This window comes from Otolemur garnettii, unplaced genomic scaffold (assembly GCF_000181295.1).
Source record: "Otolemur garnettii isolate 467f Iridium unplaced genomic scaffold, OtoGar3 scaffold00007, whole genome shotgun sequence".
Taxonomy (NCBI): domain Eukaryota; kingdom Metazoa; phylum Chordata; class Mammalia; order Primates; family Galagidae; genus Otolemur; species Otolemur garnettii.
Window position 1 is genome coordinate 38,431,192 of NW_003852402.1, and position 11,310 is coordinate 38,442,501.

Consider the following 11,310-nt stretch of genomic DNA (forward strand, 5'->3'; position numbering starts at 1 on the left):
CACACTGGGTAGAATGCTATGGCACCATCAGAGCTCACAGCAACCTCAAACTCTTGGACATACGTGATCCCCTTGCCTCATCCTCCAGAGTAGCTGGGATTACAGGTGCCCACTGCAACATCCAGGTAATTTTTCTTTTTTTTTAGTAGAGATGGGATCTCCTTCTTGCTCAGGTTGGTCTACATCTCCAGAGCTCAAGCAATCCCCCTTCCTTGGCCTCCCACAGTGCTAGGATTACAGGAGGGAGCCCCTGTGCCTAGCCGTTTTGGACTGAAATTTAAGAGCATTTTCAGAAAACACAAAACCATTGAAAATCAGACAATTATATTCAAAATGCTGGTGGGTTTTTTTGTTTCTAATAGTAGTGTGCCTTAAGTTTCCTTTTCTAAACTTATGTTTAGACCCTTCTGCCAACTGCTTCCTCACAGGATGTAATAATTAAGTGGTCCTTTCTCTGGATGTCTGAGCAATTTTGGCAGACTGAGAAAGTGTGATGTAGCCCACCAGCTGAGACGTAACCCTGCACATGCTTGTCACGTGAGATGGATTTTGCAGAAGTCTGGCCCTTCCCTGACTTGGGTGACTCCTTCCCAAGCCCCTTTACCACTTCACTGTATTGCCGCCTTCTCCGGAAAGCTCCTGCTGGTGTCTCCTCCCCCAAGGATGTGTTGTAGGATGGGGTCCCCAAGATGCGGGCTCTGAGCTGGAGGAGTGTTATTGGGGAGCATTCTTGGAAAGACACCTCCAAAGCAGTGAGGAAACCCGGGAGGGCAGTGTAGAGTGTGGCCGCTCCAAGTGGGTGCATGAACGTAGGGGAGACAGCTTCCCTCAGTAGTGGGTGGAGCGACACGGCTGTCCTCTGTCACCAGGCAGCGTGTTAGTCACTGCAAGGTGCTGTGCTGAGACTGAGGGGGATCTTGGTAACACCCCCTGGTGTTAGCGGCCTCCATGTGGAGGTTTTTCCTAGTTCTTGGTGATCGTCAGGAAAAGAATTTCAAGACATACCATGTAAGCCAACCAAGTGACCCTTTTTTTTTTTTTTTAAATTGAAAGCAAAAGTACAGTCTCAAGAGAGAGAAGGCAGACTCGAAAAGGGCAGCTGCCCTGCGAGGAAGTGGTTTCAGGACTGGTCAGTCTTGCTAATTGAGGGGTGGGAATATTCAAGGCTAGGGGGTTGGCTTTTCCCTAAGAATTTGGGGAGTGATTCCTAGAATTGGGTTCCCTCCCATTTTCATACTGTATCTGGTTGTCTCGGAGTTGTTATGATGATTTCAAAGGTGGAGAAATTTTAAAACCATAGTGTAAATGATGCTGTAATTAGACAAAGTTCTTGGAAGGTGGCAGAGACAGCCGACAAGTCAGATGAGCTGCTGGTTCTCGCCCGTGGTCCTCAGCTCCTGTGGTCGGCTTCTGTCCGAGGGTATTGACTTTAACATCTGTACCCAACCTTTAAGGCCCTCCGTGCACCCTCAGCCCTGCGCCCTCATTTCCTATGCTAATCATGGTGCCCACAGCAACTGGCCTGGGGAAAGTCCTCAGGGTCCCAGGCTTGTCCCTTAAGTACACAGAGTACCCTGGAACAGTGTATTCTCATGTCAGTCTGAGAGTAGGCTCCAGCATCTGAGAAAAACAGGGTACACAGTGGGCATCTGACAAATGTTGAATTTTGTGAAGGAAAGATGTTAATTGTTTCTCCCGGCTATTGCAGTGGGCATAGAATTTAATGTGTCATGCTGTCCTCTGCAGTCCCCTTTGGAGAAGCTATGCGGCCTGGGCTGTGGAGTGAAAACCCCAGGAGGCACATTTTGGACAAAGTGGAAAGCCTTGGAGTGTGCCAGATGAGCCCATCATCAACAGGAGCGGAGGAGCCCATGTTGAGAACGACACGCTCTCCGGGAACCCCGGGTGGTAATGGCCAAATGACCTTGGGCCCCTCTGTGTTCCCAGGCGTGGCTGAGGAGCTGGCACTCGGCAGCTTTTGTTGAACTGCTGATGCTGCCAGCAGTTCCCAGAAGTCAGCCGGCCGCTGACTCACCACCGGCGTCAGGTAGAGGGGACAGTGGAAAGGCAGCAACATCAACAGGAAATAAAACATTTTTATTGAATATCCATGTAATAGGTTAAGTCATTTTTAACAACAATCAGAAAACTACTGTGGTATTCACTACACAAAGTGAAACAAAATTTAAACCACCTCATCAAAAATGAAGGTAAAATACAGCTAAAGTAGTCGGCTCGCGGGCCACGAGCCGTATGGCAGAAGAAAACACCCCAACATTTCTACAAGATACAGAGAAAACCCACACACAGAGACACTCAAGCAGGCAGTAATATACACAAAGGCAACTAGGATCTTTCTAGAGCGTCAGATTCTAATACTTTACACAGCTTTGTCAGAAAGTTACATGTGGCTTATCTGAAGATGATCCTTGGTCATGAAGCAGGTTTGATCACTGATTTCATGAAAGATGGCATAGTACCAACTAAGTCTATGGCGACAGTCCCACGCCTGGCAGTGTTGTGAGAGGATCATGAGCGGTGCTTCCAGTGTGAGGAGTAATGGAGACTGGGCAGTTTGAACCTGCTTGTTTTAAAGTGTTGTTACATTGTGAACAACTTAAAGCTGATGACTGTGAAAATAAATGTCAGTGTCTGGTATTTAAGGAATTTTTAAAAGTCAGTCAACTCCCTCTCTTTGGTAAGATTTGGTCCTTTAAATTGGAAAGAGTCTCCTTTGAGTTTTCTGTGCAAACTGATGTTTAATCTCACCTTCTGGCCTATGTTTCTTTAAGAAACATGGCCGGTCACCAGAAGAAGGAGACACTGCTTTCCATTCGTCCTTTGTGCCTGTCCCAGTTCTAAAGAGTTTTGCTATGACTGGGCTGAAAGGTTGAAAGGGCTGAGGAATGAATCATGACAGGAGTTACAGTCTTGCTAGGAAACAACCCACCCCACGTTCGAAGTCCCCCATCAGCCCATTTCGAATTCTCTCGAGTTTTTGCAGAAAACTCAGCATAACGTCCTCAAGTCTGAACTCGAGGCTGGGGCTTAGTTTTCCTCCATTTTATTTTGGTGCCTGTGAAGATGAACTTCTCACTTCAGAGCATCACTACTGTCTATGGCCTGGAAATTAAAACAGGTCATAGAAGGGAGTGGGGAAAAAAAGCCTCGGTGCAGCGTGAGCGCATCGGCTGCCCTTCCACAAAGAGGTTGCTACCATCGTGGGGAAAAATATGGAATATTGCACAGTGCTTGACAGAATGCTGTGTGTTCCACCCCATGCGAGGGATCTTTCTCGCCCTCTGCATAGCTTTTCAGTTCTGAATTGGTCCTTTGTAAAGAGAACTGTTTGTGCTACACACACCCTGGGCAGTGCAGTAGAAGGGAATGGCAGTATAGTCACAATATCACTACGGACACACTGAGTGCGATCCACGGGGGGGACTATGTGGCTAAGCACACACGGCAGTCACAGTGTTACACAGAGCAGTCCGTGGAGACGCCTACGGAATGGCCAGTAGCTTTGTAATAGTGCCATTTACTACGTAATAACATTGAAAACATTTAAAAACTCCTCCTACATCAAGCGTCTAGTGTACACAAGAGGTTGCTTCAGTTTGCTAGAACTTGTTCTTGGTTTTTTTTTTTCACCTTTTTTTAAAGGACAAATTAAAACTTATTTACGTAAAAAGAGCATATAAAAAGATAACTAGCTGTCTGTTTTGGCTTAATTGAAGTGCATTCAGAACTATGGCTAATTGTTTTTTTTTTTTTTTTTATCTTTTGATGGGATTACAATACTGTCTGTTTACCACAAAATTACTTTGTGTAATAAGCACAGATCTCTATGTTAAAAATATTCTGCATTCCTTCTAATCTGGTTTTGTATAATAAAATACTTTGTTACAAAGTCTAATGTGCAAACCTTTTGGAATGACTATAGTTGTGAAATCTCGGACGGAATTCACAGGATGCACATTTCGTACAAAGGTGATCACGGAGAGCTACTTTTTCTCTTTTTAAATAGTCAGGCAATATTTCAGAAATGTTGACTTCTCTCCTCACCGTCTTCCCCCCTGCCCCATCCCCAAACAAATACGTGCACACACACACACACTCACTCACATACAACCCCCCCCACAAACACGGTTACATGTACACATGGGCTACCGTGTCGTAACTCTATATGCAGTAATGTGAAATCACAGACCCTTGTTCAGTTGCTTCTCGAATGTAAGAGTGGAGCCGTGATTTTAGCTTTGTAGATATGTACAGACAGGTGCTATTCTGGTTTGTGGCTTTGCTTCCTTGAGGTGAGCCTGGGGACTGCTGCTCAGATCATGCTATTTTTGTCTATGAAGGAATTCTACAAAATAGGAGTCACCCACCAAATATGTGGTGTAAGCGCATCTTGGTACTCAAATGATTCAATAGAAAGCTCAGGTTTAAGTTGTCCTTTAAGATGTCAGTTAACTGTACTAGTGCCTTACAAGTTGATGTTTTTGCTGGAATGCAGACGATACTATATTTACCATATAATATATTATCAGCTCTCCTATATCTCAGTCAATTTACATAGTTTAAAATAGAACATCTTATTAAAAACATCTAGATATACACAGATTATGAAACACAACATACAAATACACAAACTAGAAATAAATCTTTAGCATACTGATATATACAACGGTGTGATACAATAAATAATTTCAGTCATGCTCTATCTACACATCATATTGCTTAAAAGAAGAGTAGATTTGGAGGGCAGTGGTATGATGAAGGGCTTAGGGGCTCTCTACATTTAAATCTGTGCAAATTAAAACAGGATTTGAAGTACCACTGAATTGTGTGACGAATGCATGGCTGGAAGAATGAAAGGACCCATATTACTGAGGTATTTACAGATCTGGCTAAAGAGCACTATGTGGGCAGACGCAGAAAGGCTTCTTTCCTTTACTTCTTGGTGGCCAGCATGGCATCGACCTCCTCCTCTACCTGGAGGGTGTGCCACTGGGCGATGGGTCGCCTGGGGTTGGCCAGCATGTCCGACCAGTGTCGCAGCTCCGCGCCGGTGCTGTTGTAGCCCACAAAGACTTTGCCGATGGCATCGTTCTTGCCAATCTTGTCATAGTCCAACACAGTTACCACCACTTGCACTTTCTGAAAGAGGACACAGAATAAATATTAATCACCTAGCTCTAGAGATAAAGCCCTACTACAAAGCTTTTGAGATCTAAGGAGTTGGAAATAAGAAGAATCAATCTCCAACCACCAGACGGAGGAAGAAAATGACTTGAATATAAAAGCTTGAGTCAAATCGTTATGTTTTCACTACTTTGTCATCCCTGGTTGCCATCATCATGTTAATACTGCAAGGTTAATTTTTGTATTGTATATTTTGCATGAAGCGTCAGGTACCGTTGCCGTTATACAGATAAGGATCCTTGAAGCTCAGAGAAGTTGTGTAAGGTACGACGTTTGGTTTCCAAAGCTTGTGCTATGAACCACCATGTCACACTGCCAGTGTCAAGTTTATTTAATCTTAAAATCCATTTGTTTTGGTTGTCTCATCGGTGGAAGTTCTGGCATTGGTGCTTAGGCCATTCTTTTGTTGATTGCAATTCCCAAGGCAACCGTGTGTAATGATCCCATTTCAGGGAGTGCCAACATTTTACAAAAAATTAGTACAGAATTGCAACTGAGCCCATGATGATGGTGGGCAGAAAATGTGACAATATAGTGAAAGTCTTTGAATAGTGGTAATAAAGACATGTCTTTCTATACATTCTCTCAACAAACATCTTATTGGCTGACTACTCTGGACCTGGCAAAGACACCAAATGGAAATAACCTTTCAGGCCACACAGGACTTACTTCTGTGATTACATCAGATTTTGAAGGTTTGTTTAATAACATCCTTTTTATGAACCAAATGAGCTGATGAAGTCAAGTCCATCATACCATTATGGTATGAAAGACACATACATTTAAAAACCCATTTCAGTTGTGCTGTAAGTAATTTGCTTAGTCAGAATGTGTGACGACTTCGATCTAGCAACTGAGTGCAAAAATAAGAGTTCAGAATACAGTAAAATATATGACATTTGACAGCCAAAGGTAGCGGCAAATGTAATTATGAAAGTTAGGACGAACTGAATGTCCAGCTGAGTTATAGACCTTCACTGGACTTCACACTCTGAAGACCGAATTACCGTATGAGTATAGCGAGAGATGTCATTGATACACAGCTTCAGAGCAGAACAAATGATCATTTCTGAAAGTAGAATTTAGAATGTAAGATACAACACACTGGAAAAAAGGAGACAATCTTTCCTTGTGCAGCCTTCGGGTGGTTTCCATTGTGAAGGGATGGGATTTGGAACCAAGAATGAGGTTGCCTTGATCCTTAGAACTCAACCCATAAAAACTCATGAGGATGCAGGGAACAGGGTGAGGGATGTTATGTACAGAGGGAGTGGGTTTTTAGGAGTTCAGAGTGAGTTTTGATTATTCCACTTAGGAATGCATTCAAAACACAATATCCTTATGAAGGCCTTGGATCAATTTTCCCACTGTATAGATAGTTTATTTCTACATTGGGTGGGGGGGGGAGAGAAAGGTAACATTTTCATATGCTTTTAGAAATCAGCATAGTTTGCTTCTTTCATAAGATGATTCCATAGGGACAGAGAAAGATTGAAGGACAGGCAGATTATCTTATAACCCTAGGGTAAGGGAGATAGATAAAACACTCATTTACTTACTAGGGAAATGCAAAGACTAGAAAAGCAACCTCCTAAAACAAAAAAAGAACAAACTGACTCAAGAAGCGGAGACAGTGGGACAGTCAGAGGCAGGTGCTCATTAGTTTGCGTCTAATGTTCTCTACGGTGGGTTTAGTTTCTCTGTCCTGACAAAATGTCTTCTCCTCTAAAATGCTGCCCCCGAGACCCCATATCTGTTTCATTTTTAATGTGGGTCACTTTATCATATTTCCATTTTCTGCAACGTGTAGTTGAGAAAGGATATTTATTTTAAAGGCATGGCCTCATAGCTCAAAGGAGAAGGTTTCCAATAGGGTTTTTAATTTCACCGCCCTTCTCTGTATTGTCTTGTGGAATCACAAAATAAAATGCCAGGAGGTGTTAGTTTCCATTGGAATAGAGTCTGAACAAATATTGCAAAATAAATTGTTGGAGAAAATTGTTATCCTGGGGAGGTAATTGGTGTGCCGTGCCGTCAGAGGGCTTAGGTGTGCTGCAACAAATTTTAAAAATCGTTAATTAAATTATTTTCCAAAAAAGTTCGAAGCACAGTGAGTATATTCTTTTTTAAAACTTCTTTTGATTAACATAATTTAAGTGTGCTGAAGAATTTAACTGTAAGTTCAAGTGTGCCGTGAGATAAAAAAGGTCGAAGAACACTGGGGTTGTGAGTGGGTCCAAAGCTGTGGGTTCATTAGTTTAGGCTGGAGAGCAAGTTACTGGGAACAAGAAAGTGGCATCTTCTGCCATGTCACTTATGTCACTGTTGAAGGTAAATAGGTATGTACATTTCTTCCTCTGAAACTATATATGAGAAAGATTATATCACATCCATGAACCGACATGAGGATGGGGGGTTACTGGTCAGCGTTAGTCAACAGCTCTATGCCAAATGGTAGGTACTAGCCATTTCTAGCAACCTCAAGTCAAATTTAAATAAACCAATATTAAATAATGTTCCTTGGTCACAGTAGTGGCTGAGGCGCTCACTAGCCACCCGTGGCTACTATGTTGGACAGCATGGATGATAAAACATTTCCATCATTGCATAGTTCTGTTGGACATCACTGATTTATACATTGATTTAATCTATTTGGTGGATCCATTTTCTAATAAAATGTTAATTTGAAAACTAGGGGACACTGGCATTGTGAATGATGATAATGATAGGAGCCCTCTACTGAGTGTTTCTATGTGTGAGGCGTGGTTCCAAGCCTCCTGTATGTTTTGATACGGATTCTGTTATCCACGTCAGATTATTTTATATGTGGTGAAATTCTAAGCCCTAGTTTCTTTATATATAAAATTGGAATGAAGTGGTACCTCTCTGATGAGGTTCTTCTAAGGAGTAAATGAAATTACATGTGTAAAGTACTTAACTTGGGTTTAGGCACATGACAGATAATAATGGGAACTATTATATATTAGCTTTCTTCAGGTCATAAAGGTGTGCTTCATTATAAGCTACTGTCTTCTAAAAACAGATTAAAAGTAAAAGTAGCTATAGTCCCAGCCACTCAGGAGGCTGAGGCAAGGGAATCGCCTAAGCCCAGGGTTGCTGTGAGTTGGGACACCACGGTACTCTACCGAGGGCAATAAAGTGAAACTCTGCCTCTAAAAAAAAGAAAGAAAAAAGTAAATGATCAACATTTGCTGGCTTTGTTATTCTGCGTCTTTGAAGGTTCCATATTATAGGGTTGATGTCCACTTTTCATTTCTCCTTCAAGTTATGGGCAAACTTTTACATCACTGAGAATATAGACGCGTAACAATTATTTAATAAAATGCAAAACATAGCATTGCTTTATGCACTTTGACTTTCCCATACCCATTAATGGTTAGCGAAAAATGGCCCATAATTATTGGAGATGAATTTTGGATTCTGATAGTCTAACTATGGAAATGGGGTGAAAAAATTTAAATATTTTTTTAAAATCCCAAAATAATAATGTCACATGCTGTTATTGAGGCTACATATAGTATCTCATTTTGGACATATTGACCACAAGGTCTTTGTTTTTGAGACGGATTCTCACTTTGTCTCCCAGAGTGCTAGGATTACAGGCAGTGAGCCACCGTGCCCGGCCTTCACCACAAGGGTTTAATAGAATCCTTTTAATAGAATCCTTCCGATCATAATTATTGTCTAGCAAATTAAGGCTCTACGTTTAGAAAAATACCTGTCCATCCCAAGTCAAACAGAGGAATCTGAATTTGAACAATTAAAAATACAACTTAGCCTCATTTTTCTGTTGTTAATCATATTTTGATAAAGATTCAACATGCTGCATGTTTACCGTCCACCAAAAATATTTCTGTTATCTCTGTTCCTCACTCCAAAGATCTGATGAGGGGAATTATTTATTCTGGCCTGGAAGGAAATAGTGGAAGCCCATTTCCTCTTGGCCTTTTGACCTCTCGGATGCGCTTTTTGAGTTAGCAGAGTTGTTCTGTTGATTTTCTTTTTTCTGGTTTATTTCTGCTCAGCAGCCAGCCAGCTTTTTGGCTGATGACTCAGCACCCTGTATATTGTATCCTTCTTGATGTAAATGGGCACACAAATAAGAATGGTAGTTCTGGTGAAGGCACGTGCACTGACAAGGCACAAGGTACAAAGTCGGTGTGCATAATCTGTGTGGTCTGAGGGATACAACTGAACGGGAAGGCGAAATTACATCTGACGTTACCTGGATCTGCTCAAAGGGTACTTCAAAGCTGAAGGACTCGTTGTAGTAGGGGTTCAGCGTGTTCTTCTTAATGGTTGTCTTTTTCTTCTTCAGCCTCTTACCATTCTGCATCAGATGAATCTTCACATAAGGATCTGAAAAACAGAAACCAAAGCTTTAGAAGATCACAGACACATACTTTAGTCCACTATTTAGCTTATAAAAGGACCAGATATTTCCAACAGATGGATAATTATAAGACAGGCATTTAGTATTTAAAAAAACCTCAAGCAGGGTTTTTATTGAAAGATTTTCAGTAACCTCTTGGCATGGCTGCTTTGGGGGCCATATTTCAATATTTACAGCTAGATTTAGGAGATGAGAGTAAAGAGTGTGCTGGTAAACCAATTCTTTGGGGAAAAAAAAAGTCTTGACATGCAGCGTTTGCCAATATCTGTGATATAAATACTCTATCCCAGGCAGGTTTCAAGTCATGAAGAGTTCGATAACTAGCTGGTGAAATCCCTGAGAACTTAACTGTTTGCTCTTGCCGGCTGGTGAAGGGCTAGCCTACAACATGTCACTGCACGGTAACCAACTCTATCCACAGACGACCAAGGAGTCATCTCCTTAATTCATTTATTCACCTACCCCACCAGCTTTAGCTGAGGGCCTGTGATGGGACAGGCACTGTCAGGCTGGGGGTGTAGTGGTGAGCACAACAGACCATCCCTGTCCGTACGATGGAATGTCAGAATTACGAGGGAAATAGACCGTAAACTTGTAAAGAAACAAAGCACACATGACATTACACATGACAAGAGTGCTCTGGAAGAGAACAGTAGAATGGCAATGTCACTGAGAAAACCAGGGCTGGTACACTGAGTGGAAGGGTGGTGAGGCCGGAGTGGCTCTGTGGGACTGCTAAGGTCAGGCCTCTCTGGGGGGGAAGCTGAGATGTGAACACTCACAGGGCGAGAAGGTGAGAGGAGGCTCTGTGTGCATGTGCGTGTGTGAGAGAGAAAGAGAGGGATGCCTCCACATTCCCAGGTAGAGAAGAATTTCAAGTGTTCAAGGAAAAGGACACGCAGAATAATGCGCACAAAGATTCCCTGAGCAGGTTCCCTAAAGCCTCATTAGGCAAAGTTAAAGTACTAAGTCATTGCGAGGGTGAGACAGTTCCCACTTACAGCTCCGGTCACTAACAGGTAAGTGATGTACCTTTAGGTCACTAGAAACCAATGCCCAGGACTGAAAGGAAAATCTCTCTACTGTCTCCTCAAACATTTTTCCATTTGAGATGTATACTGCACTCATTATATTTAATAGGAAAAAGTCAGAAAACAATGATAGACAAAAAGGAGAAAAAAATTCAAATCACTATTTTACTGCCCCCAAATAGCCATGGCTAAGCATTCCAAATTTTCTTCCTTCTCTTTCAAAACATGTAGAGCTGAGAGAAACTTAGAGATAATCTAGTCCAATGCCCCCATGTTTTTAGAAGAGAAAACTGTAAATGAAAACAAGGTGGTTTTTATCTTTCTCTCCCTATCCCTGGCGGAAAATAACTCCTGAGAGACAGACTCCCGTCTGTCATACCCACTATTTGAATTTTCTAAAACAGTGCCTGGTACATGTTCAGTTTCTGTGGAATGAATAAGCGGCACTTATTTAGGGCATCATAATCTGAGTCTCCTGACTCTCAGTGCTGTTTTCTTACTACCAAGACAAAGCCCGTGTTACTTAGATATGTGTCGTTTTGAGATTTTAAAAAATTATTTAATAGGCTTGGCACCTGTGGCTCAAGCAGCTAAGGTGCCAGCCACATACACCTAAGGTGGCGAGTTCGAATCCAGCCCAGGCCCACCAAACAACAATGA

The 11,310-nt window shown here is 42.1% G+C and overlaps 1 protein-coding gene across 2 annotated transcripts in view; it reads right to left on the minus strand.

Moving 5' to 3' along the window:
- Positions 1 to 3,020: 3,020 nt before the first annotated feature.
- Positions 3,021 to 11,310, minus strand: part of SYT1 (synaptotagmin 1) — a 208,990-nt gene continuing 200,700 nt past the window's right edge. Inside the window, exons 7-8 of one of the 2 annotated variants that reach the window (XM_003783391.1) lie at positions 9,452 to 9,585; positions 3,021 to 5,160 (exon numbers count right to left, since the gene is read on the minus strand). In XM_003783391.1, the coding sequence (XP_003783439.1) occupies positions 4,954 to 5,160; positions 9,452 to 9,585 (341 nt within the window). In that variant the 3' untranslated portion in view covers positions 3,021 to 4,953. The remainder of the gene's footprint in view (positions 5,161 to 9,451; positions 9,586 to 11,310) is intronic. The other variant, XM_012801259.1, reaches the window with a different exon arrangement.